Raw genomic sequence first — 16,253 nt, 5'->3', positions numbered from 1 at the left:
TAACTCAAAATTCGAAATACCGTGCTGTGTTGCTTGTAATGCTGCCAGTAAACATGAGGCCAAAATCTGCCCTTTTGGACTCTTAGAGACTGACACCGCAAAACTTACTGTTATCAGTGAGGTTTGCATATTTGGGTAAGGCATTAGTTCGGCAGTGACTTGCATCAGGCATTTGCCTTATAATTCTGCAGATAAGCATACTGACCTATACACCACTGTTAATAACAGTGAGGTTTATATGGGAGGGCAGGGCAGGAGGAACGTGACATGGATAGATCTGTGAGAGGGGAAAATAATTCCTAAAAATTCCATTGCTCACGTATTATAGGAAACTTCAGACTCATAGAAAGCAGAAAAAATAAATTCTCCTTTTGTCAAGAAAAGACTTGCACTTCTCTTAGTTTAATTAGTTCAACTTCAGTTCCTTAGCACTGAAATGCCCAGTTGTGCAGGCTTTTGACCTACTTGACAAGTAATTTTTACATTTCGTGTAGCACCTCATTAAAGAACTTGGGAGGGGGAATAAGATATTTATGCGGACAAAATATTGAAGAATAATCTTTCTAATGTCTGTGAGCTTTTGTTTCTGGCTCTGTTTTTGTGGTTACTCCAAGCAGAGATTTTTTTGTACTGTGTTCTTGAAAGCAGAAGGTGTTGTAAAGGCTGATTGCCATGAAAGAGCTTGAAGAAACGCTGGGTGTAATTCTCATGCCAGTTTGTTACTAGCATGGGAGTTACTAACTAGATTTTTAAGCTTTGGTGTAATAGAAATGAGCATACTTTCTTTATGGATGTTTCCTGTGTTAAATGTATTGACTACATATTTACCTCCATTTTTCCAAACGTATGCTGCTTGTGTGTCTACTGCCTTTAGATGAGGGACACGGAAATTAGCTTGAGAGAGGTATTTGAAATTATTGTACTGTGTTTAATGCCTCTCCTACTGTCCTGTCTAGTATACAGGGTTGCAGTCCTTGTCTAGGCATAGCTTCTGATTATTGAGAAATATCCCCTAAAATTGTTCTTGTGTGGGTAAAGAACTGTTTAAGTGACCTAAATACCTTCTGCTTCTGTTGGAGGGTTAATTATTATTATTTTTTTTCTTCTGCGGGGCACCTCACTGTGGAGTGACAATTCAGCTGGTCTGAACAGTTACATGCGTTTCAGGGTGGATTGCTTTAGTACGTGCAGCAAAAAACCATTCTGAGGCGGCTTTATCGTAAAAACTGGAGAAGTAACTGTGGCTTTAGGCTTCAGATTCAACGCCTTTAATCATAGTGTATTTCCCCCTCAAAGGTGTGTGTGTGGGGAGAAAAGCAATATAGCAAACGGTGGATAGCGTAAGATGTGGCCTGTGCAGCTGTGTTGCAGGGTAGGGTATTCACTGACTTTTAGAGGAGGATGTTTCTCTGCTATTGCAGAAGCTCTGGTCGGGTTGTGTCTACCTAGGCTGCGGTGTGAAGTCTGAAGTGGGTGAAGGGGAGGAGACACGAAAACCAGCCATTGGGAGATGTGAGAAAAGAAACGGAGTTGGACCCAGGAGGGCTTGTATCCGTGCCCAGCATCCTAGAGTGCTGTTACCTCCAAACGTTGTGCAAAGATAAAAATGAGATTTGCGTGTCACACTGACAAGTAATGCTTATCACTGTTTGTGTGACTGTTTCTATTTCCATGCTGCACTTAGTGTCTCCTTGTTCCAGGTCTAAGTTAGATTCTGGCTGCTCTAAAAGGAGTTTTGTTTAAAGAGCTAAGCACACCTATGGAGGCCTCAAAAAGGAGAGGACAAAGCAAAGGATGATAGGTGCCTCCTTCGTGTAGCCTGGGAGCCAGGGAAGAGGTTCAAAAATGGGGAGATGATCCAGCAGAACACTTGGTCTTTGCTAAGGGAATAGAAATCACGATACAGTTTCAACTCTTACACTTTGTTTCTTTTCTTACTCCTGTGGAGTAGTTTAAAAAGATGAAATTCATTTTTTTCTGCCTGTGCAGCACTGCGTTCCCTATACAACTTCACGTCTGTGTTTTCCTTAAAGAAGGTGATTGCATCGTGAGAATCTTGATGTTTAAATCACCATTTCTGGAATTTTGTTTCCTTCTTGTAAACAAGATCGTTGAAAGCTCTGAGTTAATGAAGGGGGGGAAGTGTTAGCAAGTTGATGGCTTTGCATTTTTTTGTGGTGATAGCTACCCAGGATTCTTACGCATGTTCAGGCTGTAGTCGGCTACCAAGATAAGAGGGTGAATTGTTACATTTTTCTAGGAGAAGTTGGTATAATTTCTGAGAAGAACTGCTTAAAAGAAATAGAGGTGGACACCTCTGCTTTTTTTCTGGAATGAGGTGGGAAGGTGGTAATACCTGGGTTTGGTTCTTCACCCAGTGTTATGAAACTGGCCTCAGGTTCACCATAAGGAAACTTATGGTCTTGGTCCATTTGAGATGGTCTGTGGTTTGGTTCAGTGTTTCAGTGCAAGAAGCTGATAGATAGGTTTTGATTTTTTTTATAGCTGAGCAAATACCAAATTAAACTTCAGTTTGGTCTTGGTCTGTGTAGTCAGGTCTGAAGACAGATCAAAGGTGTTACCCTTATGTGTATTTTGTCAGTTTGCTGCCTTAATAGGTGGGATATCTGGGATTAAACTTATCTGTGTACTTGGATTTAAAAGTAGTAATGTTTTATGGTATTAAGGTACTATATTGGCAGCACTCATCTTGTCTGGAGGACAAAACTAAGCAAGAAAGAAGTTTCTTGGGCAGAGCTATGCAATGTGGACGGAAGACAGGTGACCTGGTTTTTCTGACCAGGTCACTTCTCTCCTGTCTCCACAAATATGCACCTACTAGGAACTGCTCTGAAAGCATCTTGCTTTGTATGCTGAACAATCAAGTAGAAAGAAATTGTTTGAACAGGATGATTTGAGAGCTGTTAACATGTGAAGTACCTACTTATGGATATTAAAATCAGTTAAGAATCACATATTCAAAGTCTCTTTGGGTCTTTTCTAAAAATCTCCTCTTGATTACTGTTCCCAGAAGTTGTCATGAGCCTTTAGCAATAGATTTGTAGACACACCCTTTAAAATTTAGAAAATCATGTGTTTGAACATAAGCTTTTCACCCAAACACATTGCAGAAAATAATAGATCTAGCTTGTTTGAAATATAAATACTTAAGAACCTTTAAGAGCTCAGGAACAACTTTAAGACAAATTTTGGTTTTTGTTTCCTGAAGGAGTCAGTCAGAAAACCCTTAGTTCAACAAGTTAATCTCAATGGTATTTCATAGTGGTTTGAAAGACAACAAGCAATTTCTCTGTGGCAAAAATAGTTTCTGTGGAAGGGAGGAAGTAGTGGACTCCATGCTGTTGCTGGTGACTACTCATTCATCTCTAATACTATATTTTTCTGTTTATCAGTTATGGTCAAATAAAAAGGAAGCAAAAGTATTTGAAATGAAACCACTTGAGTTCACTGCTATTTTAAGGAGTCAGAGTTCACACAAAAATTTTCTGGGGATTGGAGTTGCTCTGAAAAGGAAAACCAGGTCTTAACCTGCAGGTTAATCACTAGATCAGTGCAAGACCATAGATGTTAACAGAGTGGTAGAGAAGCCTTAGGTGAGAGGCTGAAGTGTGTTTCACAGGTCATTTAATATTTTGTTTGTTCCAATACACAGATAAAACAGTATTAGCCCAAAAGCGGTACAGATTTACGCTTAAAAAAAAATTAGATACAATTTTTAAACTGGAAACTGACAGTTTTCCCTCCCTCTCTCCTCCACAACTTGCAGACGTTACTAATTTTGTAAAATTTAAAATACCCAAGCTTCTTGTCTTCACCATTAGGGAAAATAATTGTTTCTGACAAATGTAGAAATAAATGTACTATGAGGAGCAAATACTGTCGCTAGTATGCTCGTGATTCCCATCCATGTCAAAGCTTATTGCCTCTTTGAGCTGTTTTAAATGATAGTATTTTTGCTCTTTTGCTTAAAGCAAGCTTCTGCTTTGTAATGATTTGCTGTGTTAATGTTGCTCGGCACAGGTTGCTTTAAATGACAACTTTAACATGACGTATATGGTAATTTTCCTAAGCTTACTTAAACAAACTAGAACTTATGTCAAATCAGAAATACTGAATTTCGTGTAACCTTTAAAAGCATTCTGTTGAAATAGTACTATGTATAGCCTGATGAGACTAAAGCAGTGGTTGTTTGATGTTTATGCATCCTTTTTCTCCTTTTCCTTTCTTCTCCAGTTCCACTCTTATCCTGGGGACCTAGCTTCAATTTTAGTATCTGGTATGTTGAACTTAATGGCATTGATGATCCAGATGTGGTCCAACCGTGCCTCAACTGGTACAGCAAGGTAGGCCTGAATTTTAGGTGCCTGTTTGTTTGAAGATTTGTAGTCTCAGAGTCTTGTGAAACTTCTCTTACTGCAATTATGTGACCTTTTCATTCCTTGGATATCAGCTATTAAAACAACAAACACACATCATTAAAACAAACCACGTGGCTGACTTTGACTCAAAGTGAATCTTTTTGAATTGTATCTGCTTGTTCTCTTAAAAAAAAAAAAAGGCAAACAAAAAACCCCAAAACAAACAAACACCCCAAAAAACCCCCAAACCACCACCACCACAAAAAAACCCCAAACCAAAAACAACCCTACAAAAAAAACTTGCTAGGTAGACATCACAAGAAAAACATAAAGAAAGGAACGCTGAGTCAAAGAGGACAGTATTAGTAAAATGATATTTGTATTGGAAGAGAAATGAATCTTAACAAAGCCAGATTCTATTTCTCCTTCTTGCCTTTTGATTAGTCATTCTTTTACCATACCAGTCCTTCTGTAGAGCTGTATGTGAGCCTAGAGCCTTTTGGGTTACATATGCAGCTTTTGTTACAGGGTGTAAAAAATGAGCTTGTTTTAAGGAGAATACACATCGGTGTGTTTCCTGTTGCAGCTCCTTGCACTTCTGCTGTTTCCCTCTTACTGTCATTTTGCTGAATACTCTGGAACAGAGGGGAGCTGATGCCACTGGACTGTGAGATGAGATGATTTATACCATTTGTCACTTTGATAGACAGAAAGTTCAAAGGGTTCTAAACATTATTTGTATAAACTGTATTTAATTGAATACAACAGATGCCTCTCCTGTGGGAGGGAAGTGCACACTGACAACCAGAATTCATTTTGTCGCTGCTTTTTATGCATAGATCTTCTGGAACAATTCATGAAATTCATATTGTGGTACAGAGAAGATGTCCTTCCCAGCTGAATAAGACTGGGTAGTGGAGCAGCATATCTCTGCTTCCAGAAAGGAAAACTTAAAAGGAGATAAAGATTGTGAGCGATAGTACTAAGGCTCCCTCACCAGTTTATGGTGTTGCCAGTATGGTAAAGAACCCTGTGGCCATGCTATCTGGCTCATACATGTTTATAGCAACATCACAAGCTTCTTCATGAAGCATTTAAAAACAGCATTAACAGTCACAGTGGAAGCTGTCTGTAGGTGCTTTATGATTAAAGTGGTATTGTGGTCATTAGTCTGCTGATGACTGATGTCTAATTCTGATAAGTCTGGTTGACAGAGGCTGCTGATGGTTTTTGGTACTTCTTTCTGCTGCCTGTGCACATGGTGGTGTCTCTGGCATTTTTGACCAGTTGCTGCAATCAGGAAGGTTGGTTTTTTTTGGTCAGGAGCCATCTGATGATGATGTCGGCATCTGTTTTGTTCCATCTTACCCATGGAATCGACACTTTTCATGGTCAGCGTGTTTGTAGTGACAGCTTCTTCAAGGGGTGCCAGCATTGTTCTTCTAAAGCTTAGAGCCCTAAAGCAGCAAGGCAGAAACTTAGTCATGATTGTTTGGGCTCTACTAGGATCAGTTGCCAAGATTTTGGTGATGAGGGCATGTCTCACTCATGTTCTTCTCTCACAGTCCTGAGAGGCTGCTGTTGCTGGATCCTCATAGGACGATATATGTGCTGACCCATATTTGTGGAAAGGTAGAAAGGTTGACCTGTTTCTTCCAGTTCTTTGAGAATGGTGTGAATATTTTCATGCATGTTCTTGGAAGTCTCAAAGGCTTTGAAATGTAATGATTCTTTACTGCCTGAGACATCAGATGAGAGGAAGGTTCTACACGAAGTTGCCCATCCTTTTTTTTTGTTGTGTGTGCTTCAACCAACAACACTCCCTTCAGGAAAGGGACGTTTAGTCGGAGGTAACAGATCAGGACTCAAAGCAGCAAGCACAATCCTCAGTTCCCTCCCTACTGCTTTCTCCTTGCTGTCCAGCTCAGCCTACTGCTGCCTGAAAGCCTCATCACGTTGCTTTTACTGAAGACTGGGCATACTTCAGCAACTAGTCCAAGCGTTGGGATGGGCTGCCCATGGAAGAAGTGGTGGAGTCACCATCCCTGGAGGAATTTAAAAGACGTGTAGATGTGGCACTTAGGGACATGGTTTAGTGGTGGACTTGGCAGTGCTAGGTTTATGCTTGGACTTGATGATCTTGAAGGTCTTTTCCAACCTAAATGATTCTGTGATTCTAACTAAGAAGTGGCAGTTTATTGATGGCTATCACTTTTAGTTTTGATAATGAACACTTAGATATTTTTAATTCTACTAGTGTATTTGACAGCGTTAGTATCTTAGTCTCATGCTCTTGTTACGTTTTTAACCATAGGAATTATTTACAGCTTCAGATCAAAGCTATTATTTGGGTTGTGATCTCTTTAAACCTGTATGACAGCATTTAAAAAGGAAACTTTTATATACTTTTTATACATGCTTTTGTATAAAAAAAGTTTTTAACATTTAACTTCTGAAGTACTACTATGATGTCACTTAAATACAAACTTTTATATTGCATCAAGTGGCCAACCTGCATCCACGCTGTCATTTGTGTGCTTCGTAACCAGAAATAGTCCTCACGCTGACTCAGAGCACAAAGCCACTCATGAAGATTCTATGATCTGTTATGAGCCAAGTCTGTCAGTCATGAGAGGCTCAATGGAAATAAGCCAAGTCTGAATTTTGTCTAATGTCTAAACTAGAGGAGCTGGAAGTGCAGAAGCTGGTTATTACTGGTGTGCAGCTATCCTTTTGCTTGCTATCCCTTTGAGGAACAAAGAATCTAATGTGGTTTTGGCCTTGACTGATGTAAGTGAACATTCACTGAAAGACAATGTCTTAGGTATCTCTTTGGGGGGAAAAAAAAGGCGTTTTTTTCCAGTTGTGCTGTAAAATTCTGTTTTAGCTTTAATATTCCTTTGCCACAGTCTTACATTTTTATTGGTACGTGTCCTTGGCCTTTTTCATGTGGGCTGGGAACTGATTTTCTAAAAATGCATAGTTCTGGCTATTTGCAGCTGTGAAATACTGATGGATTAAGAACTAAAAATATAGCACATGGCCGTGTTTCTTTTTAGCTGCTTCAGTTTGAGATTCTTGCTATAGAGCCATTATTTCAAGAGCACTAATTTTTGTTGAATGTTAGTGTTAGTTCCAGGTTTTCAGAAAGATTCTGTTCATTTAAATACCATAAACTTCACTGTTAGCAGTGGTCTCCATTTAGGAGTAAAATCTTTTGTCTGTAATTAGATCAGTCTTATAGATCCTTAAGTTAAATTTGCTTTTTACCACAGTAGATGTGTATTCAAGATGGAAATTGAGATTTTTTTTTTTCTCGAATGCCTTAGAATTTAGGTTTAAAGAGTCTATTTAGAATAAGTGGTTCTGCTACTTACCAACTTAAAAATCTGTGTTACTTATGCATATTGTTAGCAGCTTTGAAAACGCAGTGCATGATTTGGTAGGTTAACAGCACAAGCTGTAGCTCTTACTCAGAGTTTACTATTCCTTCACGTTTCTGTGCCTGGATGTTTGACCCAGCGTGGGTTTCTGTAGCCTTTCTCACTCCTTCCCATCACTGAGTGGGAAATAGGCAGCTTTGGCTCATCTGCGGTATGAAAGCAGGGCTTCTGCTTCAAGATGCATGGGAATATTTTGAAGATATAACTCTGGCGTGCATGTAAATTCTTGCTGCCATTGATCCGAAACCCTCGCAAACCTGCAGGCTTTGGGGGTCAGCCTTGCCTTCTGCCTTTTCGTTGCAGGAGCAGTGGTCATTGCAAGTATTCCTATTCTTGTGTGGTTTTTTTTTCTTCTGCTTCTAGAAAAGCTGTGACCTACTTACTCTTCTAAATTATTTTGTTATATAAGAGTCATACAATCAAATTATGTAACGCTGATAGCGAAGGCTTTTTCCTGCTCTGTACTTTGTGTAGGCCTCGAACAGCAGGGCCAAGCAGATGGGGGGGAAGTAATGGTCACTCCAGAGATCTGGGATACTGTGCGCTCTCTTCTTGTATGCTTACTAAATTGGATGATATCAAGTTGTATAATTTCTATACTGTTGGAAAGTAAATGCCTGCACAGCTTGTAACGTCTTTCATATAGCGTTCCTCTGTAAGCTCATGAGCAATTTATGTGCAGCGTGTGTAAGAGATCCTGCTTCTGTCTCCAAGCAGGTTCAGAGGTAGTTCCCAGCAGTGCTGGTAAAAGAAAAATCTACATGTCTCATAGGTTTTCTTGTGTTCCAGTAGTACCGTGAACAGGAAGCCATTCGCCTTTGCTTAAAGCATTTTCGTCAGCACAACTACACCGAAGCTTTTGAGTCACTGCAGAAGAAAACCAAGATTGCTCTGGAGCACCCTATGTTGACAGACCTGCATGACAAACTGGTATTGAAGGGAGACTTTGATGCTTGTGAAGAACTGATAGAAAAAGCTGTGAATGGTAAGAGAATCAGAAGGGGCTGGTGTATTAATTTTAAAAAAAAAGCATTGAAATGTTATTGCTTTGAATGTTAATGTACTTAGTAGTAGAATTGGCTAGTCCATGTGCTATTTATATCTAGTGTGGTGTACTGTCAACTTTTGGACTTGTGAGTATGTGTATGATGAAGGCTAAAAAGTGTCATGAAATCTATTATCACTGTTACTTCTGGAGTCTCTTTCCCCCAGCGATAACGTGGTGTACTTAAGATTGAGTAAAGACAAGTTTTTCGTGTAAATGGCTGGCAAGCTGAAGGTGAGCATAACTACCAGAAAAGTCACTGGAGTGGTGAGAAGGGAAGCATAGAACTTGAGTTCTCAGTAATGATCTGTATCTTCTGGTTAGAGCTTACCACCTAGTTGGTGTTTCAGCAGAAGTTCTCAGCTGTATTTGAATTGAGAATGCTGTCTTTGCCTACGGGGTAAGTAGTCCTTGGAGAATGATGTAGAAGTTGTCACAGTGACTGGAGGCAGAGGCTGTCTTCCCTTGCAGAGCAGGACATTGGCAGCTGCTTTCATTGTAACTACTATTAATTTTCTACTTGGAAACTTGCCTTACAAGCACTGCATGTAAACAGCTCTCAACTCCTAAAATTGGAGAGATGTACTTTCTGTTGATAGAATGGGATACAAAAAGAATTGGGCTATTGCACTCAAGTGTCTCCCAAGACCTGTGCAGTGGTTTTGGATCACAATCTGATAAAACAGAGGTGCTCTTGGCTGTGAGTGTAGTGCTTTTTGACTATGTGCAGTCGCTCTTTATGGGAAACTAGTACTGGCATAAGAAGAGAACCTTGTGTCTGATGCCAGTAGAGTTAGGGGCTTAGTGGACCAATTTCATGGATATCTGGCACTAGAGATGTTTTTTCTAATTCTGGGCTAATCAGTCATTTTGTAATACCTTTTGGATAAATGCCGGCATACCTGCTTGACTCCATCAGTGTGGTTTGTACCAATAAAGTTGGAAGTGGTTCTCAGGATATGATAGAAATGGTAGCTTTTAAAATCAAGGTTTGTTTTCCATGAAAATCCATCATCTCTTAGTGAATAAGCTGTTCAACTAAGCCCAATGTTAGGGAGCTTCTTGCAACAGGTCATCAAAAACTGCAGTAAATGGCTTTCTGTGGGTTTTGGCTCAAGGTTTCTCAACTATATAGATAGAACAGCTGAGCTCTGCCTTGCGCTGAGCACCCTGAGCAGCTACAAGTGTTGAGTCTGAGAAGTGCCAGTGTTCATCTTCGCCCTCCTGAGTGTTGCCTGCCCTCCTGAGACAATGTAGTGTTGTTGTCTGGGATGGGAGCGTGAACAGCTTCCTGCAATGCAGGGGCATTTTGCAACTGGCAGCTTCCCCCTGAATCTTAAGGGCAAGTGAGGGTTGCAGGATGAGAAAGCAACGGAGCTGTGGTTGGCTGTTACTGTCTTTGCAGTGTTTCTCAGAGATGTGAGTGCCTGGGGGGAGCTGGTGAGCCCGCCAATATGGGGCAGGATGTGCTGAGAGCCAGAGGGGTGCTATATGCTGATGGTGATGATTTTGTCAATGCATTGGTCTGCTGCCTTGGTTGTGGCTTAATCTCGTCGATACCTAGAGGCCGTCCTCTTTCCACTTCATTGCAGACTATAGTAGAAATTTTCTTGAATGAAATTTCACTAGAGGTCTAGAATGTGCTGAATAAGTTCTCTCAAAAATGGACCTTTTTTTTTTCTTGGGCACTAATGAAGTGAATGTGTTTGGCCTCATTTTTTGAGCTGCTATATGTTGATTTCTTTTACTACTTAAATATTTAACATACTGCATTTGTTCTATCCAGCGGTTTTCCCCTAGGACTTGAGCTGAGGTGGTGCTTCTGTTTCCCCTTGTACGTTGAGAGTCGTGTTGCTGTCTGCAGTGCTCAGCTTTTCCAGATGTGGAAGTACTGGCAAAGGACTTGCCTGGTAGAAAACTGTGGGTCTTGTACTGTCTGACAAGCGGACGCTTGCTTCTTGTCAGATTTGATGTGAATAATCCTGCTTCCCTGGTTCTTGTAATTGTGTCCCTTTTTAGAGTCTGGGGAACTCGGGATCGCTTAAGCAAACTAGAGAAATACGCTGTAGCTTGTTTTATCAGTCCTTCTTTTTTGTTCCAGCAAATACAGAAGCAGGTATTTCTAGTAACAGGCTGTGGATAGCAGGAGAGTCTTCAAGTAGCATCATTAAGTTTTGTCACTGCTTCTGAGGGACAGAATAATATGCATGGGGATGTTTATATTGCTTCCTTTTAATCCGGCACCTGGCTAGCTGAAGTTAAATGTAAGTGTACGCATCTCCCGTTGCTCCATTGCTCATCCTTAATGATTTTGCTTGTCTTTGAATACATTAACCTTCCTTCCCCCATCCTTCTGCAATTCTTTATGCTGTCTTCAGCTTTTGTGCCCATTTAAAGCTCTCTAGCCTCCCAGCACCCTTCGGAGAGAAGTGCCATCTATCCTGAGACACTGAGGCTGAATCCCATATTTGCTTTAAGCCAACACAACTGCAGGTTTTTACTAACTGGGTCAGTCCTGCCCTTACTCAGGACAGCGCGTCCCCTGGCCCCTCTCTTGCTTGCTGGCACTGGTGCTCGTGGTGGTACATGGCAAACCAGGTCAGGGAGCTAATTGGGCTATGATGGGGGTGAGGATAGGACAAACCTCTTTTGATAGCCATGAAAAACCTGAAACTGCAGCTGGAATAGTTTGTCTGGAGTTGTACAAAGTGTCAGTCAAGTCAAAGTGTTGAATGTAGCCGGTATTTAACACCTGGATCCTCCTTCTTGGTAGGATGGGAATAGATGTTTTCAGCCTTCAACACGTTCTCCTATAGTATTGCTACCATCTACTCCCTGTGGTCCTCCACAGTTACCTGTCCTTACTCAGTTCTGCATCTCTTTCAAGCTCCTCTGTTTGAAAGAGGCTCGTTAGCACCCAGCATTTTACCATTTTACTTTCTTAGCAGCTTTGTTGTGAAGTCTCCATAGCTTGCTGCTTAGTCTCTAAGGTGTGGGTGTTCTTACAACTGAACTCCTCTCTGATGTGTTGTTTTTCCAAATAAAAGCAGATTAACTTTAGTCCTGTGTATGGTCCGTGTAGTGTAGTTGAAGCATAGAGTTAATTGAGATACACAGATCCTTAAATTATCCCTGAAATGGTTCAAAGAGCGAACTGTTCTGTAACAGACTGGACATGAATATGTGAATTTCTGACCTCTTGCTGATCTGAGAGTTTGTTGCCTTAAAGGAACAAGTAACAGTGCAATGAGGTTGACAGAGATACTGCACACTCAGTTCAGCCTAAAATGTCTTCTGTAGAGGCTAATATTTGCAGCGGTAGGTATTCAAAAAGTGAAATGCGATGCATCTCTCGCAGGCTATTTCCATAGGCTTAGTCATGTAGAAAAAGAGTAGGTGGTCAAGAATTAGTGCTAGCAGAGCTAACTCTTGTTCTTTTGCATTGCTAATGATGAACGCTGTCTTCCACCTCACATCACCAGATGATTTCTTTTGAGAGCTCAGTGGCAGGCAGCCACACTTTTCCCGCAGATTCTTTTGACTTGTGCATTACACTTAGAAAATGGGCAAATGGAAACTCTGGCAGCTGCCTGACTTCCTCTCAAAAATAAAAGGTTCCCTAAATCTCAGATGGTTCACAGACTTGGTTCAAATGCTTCACATTTGGATTCATTCCTATAGCTTTCAGACGGCCTATATTATTGAAGAAAAAATCTGCTTAATATTCCTACAGAGAGTATGTGGAGTGCAAATTACTTAGTTGAACTGTTTGCAGCTACTGTAGACATAGAAAGCTGCTTGAAATGGATTGAGGATCTGCTAGTTTCGTATTAGCATTCTGGGGACCGAGATGTTCCTTCTGGCAGCTCTTGTGTCAGTATGTGCTATGTGTTTATCTGTTGACAAGTCAGCCCCATATGACAAACAAGAAGTTGTGGTGCACAGCCTGCAGGCTCGAATGTCTCCCAAAACTCGGGATGCAAAGGAACAGTTGTATTCTCCTGGAAGCTCTAGACAGACACGTATACCTTAATTTTGCCATCAAATATATTTTGATTCAGTTCTGAGAAAGTATGGATGCTAGCTTGCTGCTCTGTAGTACTGGGATATATGGAGGAGAGAGGCTTGCTAGGGATCCAAGGCCTATGGTAAGTAGATGGTAGGGTTTGTGTAGAAGAAGTATATCTTGTCGGGTTTTGAAAGCAAACCTTGTTTCATTTTTGTTAAGAAGAAAGTGCAAGAGAATATTACAACTTTGAGGCTGGAAAAAATTTGTGCGTTTCCTTGTTGCTCCCACGTCTTGAGGGAATTGTTGAGTAATGGCTGGGTTTTTATCTGGTGTCATCTTTGTGTTCAGCTTTTCTTTAGAAGGATTTTTGTGACTACAAAAACCTCAATCTGTTTAGGTGTTTTGGGTATTTTTCTTTGATTCAAGAAAAACCTTAAAAAAACAAACCCCAATGCCCAGAAATTATGGGCTAAATGCCACTCTGAAGTTTTTTCAGCCATTGGCAGTGAAGTGAATAGGTGTTAGAAATCCTATCTAGAGATGTACATTGTCTAAAAACCAGCTTAAGACAACTTGTTCCTGATTGGCTTCAGCAAGTTAAATATTTTTGTCTGCAATGTTAGTCCTAATCCTTTCTAGGTAACCTGTAATTGGCTGACAAAATAAAGGCTTCGGTTATCAGGGAGGTAGAATTTACTAAGCTTTAACTACTGTGAACTTCATGTTGTTACATCTGAAATGCGTCACAACTTGCTGCAAAGGGTTTGAAAATAGTACAAAACAAAAGTACTAGTTTTGGCCGTAATTTTAGAGAGTAAATGTGGACGTTGAAATGAGAGGCCTCCGGAGCGAAGGAAAAGACTTCTTTAAAAACTTGCACTTAACACTTCTTTTTCTACAGGAGTCTTGAAATTTATTTTAAACTACTGATTCATTGGAAACAGCTGACAAACCTGAGCAGGCCTAGATGTGATCTTCAGTGCTGTGCAGAAGCTTTGGAGACCTTTTTGTCAATAGTGCTATCCTGGCAAGAAACAAGGAGTGTGCTAGAATAGGTCTGGCATCGGATACAGAATCCACCTAGAAATCCTCCTTTTTTTCCTGGTGGTATCAGACAGGTGGTGATTCAGCTTCCAAAACAAGCTGCTGCTGGTTTGCAGTGCAAGTAGAATGAATGTTGAACTGCTCCCAGCAGAAAGAAACATTTCTGGGAAGCAAGCTGGAGTATTTCCAAACCAGTGTCCCATGGAAGACAAGAAGCATTATTAAAAGAGGCTGAAGGCACAGTAGGGGAGAAGTGTCATATCTTGACAAGTGCCGCCTGTGGGTGTTGAGCATGGGAGAGAGGTTAAATCACCCTTTCAGATCGTATGTGGTGTAATTCATCCTCTTGAGCTATTTATGTCCAATTATCTCTTGGCTGCCATAGGGATAAATATGGTTTTGCATTCGGTCTTGAAGACCGAATGCTCTAATGATAACCAAAAGGCTAGATTTCTGTCTAGGTTTGTGGCTAGAAAAATCTGTCTGAGTCAGTATGGGATTTCGTACAGCGCATGCATTTGTTCTGTTGGAAGTTGGCTTTTCTGAATCAGAATTCATGAAATCTCAAGCTTAGGGTCTCTCACGTCTTGTCCCAACTTCATAAACACTGAAGAAGTGGGAGTTAGGAACCCTACTCTTAAAACCAAAATAAACCACTTTTCTACATACGTTGAGCAAACTTTTGGCTTTCCTCGATTACCTAACGGTAGAAGAGAGCTGATGTTTTTGGCTCTTTTTGGTGAAAGTAAAATCTGCCCTGCTTTCACACAGTACTTAATTTGAAAAACTTGCAGAGCTGTGTTTATGAAAATTGAAAGCAGTTTTGTATTTTAAGACCATATTCAGCACCTTTCAGGAGCTCTTGAGTGCCCTTATTTTCCTATTAGGTGATCTCTAAATAGAGTATTCATCTTCTCCCAGGAAGTACTTGCTGACTTGGGTTTAAATTAAAACCTGGATTTCAGTCACGACAAACTACAGGATGCCAGGAAACGCTTTAAAATATTCTCTGAACATTGTGTCGTGCTTAACAAAGATTTTTACCTTTTTGTAAATAAATAGGGATGTGTGCAATAAGGATTATTCTTTTTTGTCTGTATGCCTATCAAGGGATTTTCTATAAATAAATGGAGGCGTTAATAATCTGTTAAATTCTTTCCTCAAAGCCACAATTACTGGGGTCGGAGAACTAAAAAGTATTAGATGCAACTTAGTAATTTCATTTTTCTGTTCTCTGCTGGGGAATGTAAAACTGATTCCTGAGCAAGTTTGCCAGGCACCATTCTAGCAAAGAGCATAGCTGTTGGGTATTACATGATTAAGGACCCCGAATGCATCCTACATCTGAGCAGTGTATGTGCAATGTACTGTTTCAATATAAAACCATGTAAATCTATCATCCGAGTCCTCAGTCTGCCTGTGGTAGTTATCACTGTACTAGTGATGTAAACTGGGTGTTTGAACTCCCTTTTTTTTTCAGGTAATGCATAAATGTGGAACAAATGCCTGTCATGAAGAGCTTGTGTCTTGAGGTGGTGGGGTGATGGGTGGGATATAACCAGGTGAGCAGTGGTCAAGAGGCTGGCCATTAGTGGTCTAATAGTTTGTTGTGCCTGCAGAAGGTAAGGTAGGTTTTTTTAGAGGAGACATTTGAAGAACAATAGCAACAAGTTCCCCAAAGGCTTGCTAAGCCCTTCCCAGACTGAAGAGCGGTCCCAGAGAGCGTGGGTGTTATGAATCTCCTTTTCAAAAAATTAACATTTATGTGACAGACTGATAACATGTAACCAGAATTAGGAACTAACCTCTCGACACTGAAGAGGTGAAATGTGGTAGGTGCACAGAGGGAGAGAGGGGAAGGCACAAGGGGAGCTCGGGTAGAGTGCTGGAGTTAATGCTTCTTACAGAAATGCTGCAGTTGGCATATCTGGCCAGTGATCTAATGAGTCTTCTGTTTCTCTTCTTGTTTAACTCTCTGAAGAGAATGTAAACTATTATTTTTTTTCATCCAGTGCTTGGTTGTCCCGTATCATAGCACTTAAACAATCTGCTTTTCTTCCCTTTTCTTCTTAGATGAAGCTCCAGAGATGCTGCCTGACCTAGTTTTAACTTAACATGTACTAAAATGGTTGAATTTTACATGCACTGGCAACTTTCCTTTTGCTTAAATAAGGGGGAGGGATTCTATTCTTAATTAAATACACCACATTTATAGATTTATAGACAATTGGCATGACCTGGCAGGAAAACTGGGTAATTCTTGATTGATCTAGTAATGACTATTCTTTTTGTTTTAGTGTTTAAAAATTTAGTTCAGTAATAAGTTTAACAAA

The 16,253-nt window shown here is 40.4% G+C and overlaps 1 protein-coding gene across 3 annotated transcripts in view; it reads left to right on the top strand.

Moving 5' to 3' along the window:
• Window positions 1–16,253, top strand: part of MKLN1 (muskelin 1) — a 110,188-nt gene that overhangs the window by 27,118 nt on the left and 66,817 nt on the right. For 2 of the 3 annotated variants that reach the window (XM_072857264.1, XM_072857274.1), the window contains 2 exons: window positions 4,255–4,364; window positions 8,615–8,807. In XM_072857264.1, the coding sequence (XP_072713365.1) occupies window positions 4,255–4,364; window positions 8,615–8,807 (303 nt within the window). Of the gene's footprint in view, window positions 1–4,254; window positions 4,365–8,611; window positions 8,808–16,253 lie in introns of all 3 variants that reach the window. The other variant, XM_072857281.1, reaches the window with a different exon arrangement.

This window comes from Ciconia boyciana, chromosome 1 (genome assembly GCF_034638445.1).
Source record: "Ciconia boyciana chromosome 1, ASM3463844v1, whole genome shotgun sequence".
NCBI classification, from domain to species: domain Eukaryota; kingdom Metazoa; phylum Chordata; class Aves; order Ciconiiformes; family Ciconiidae; genus Ciconia; species Ciconia boyciana.
This window is presented reverse-complemented; position numbering and strand designations above follow the sequence as displayed.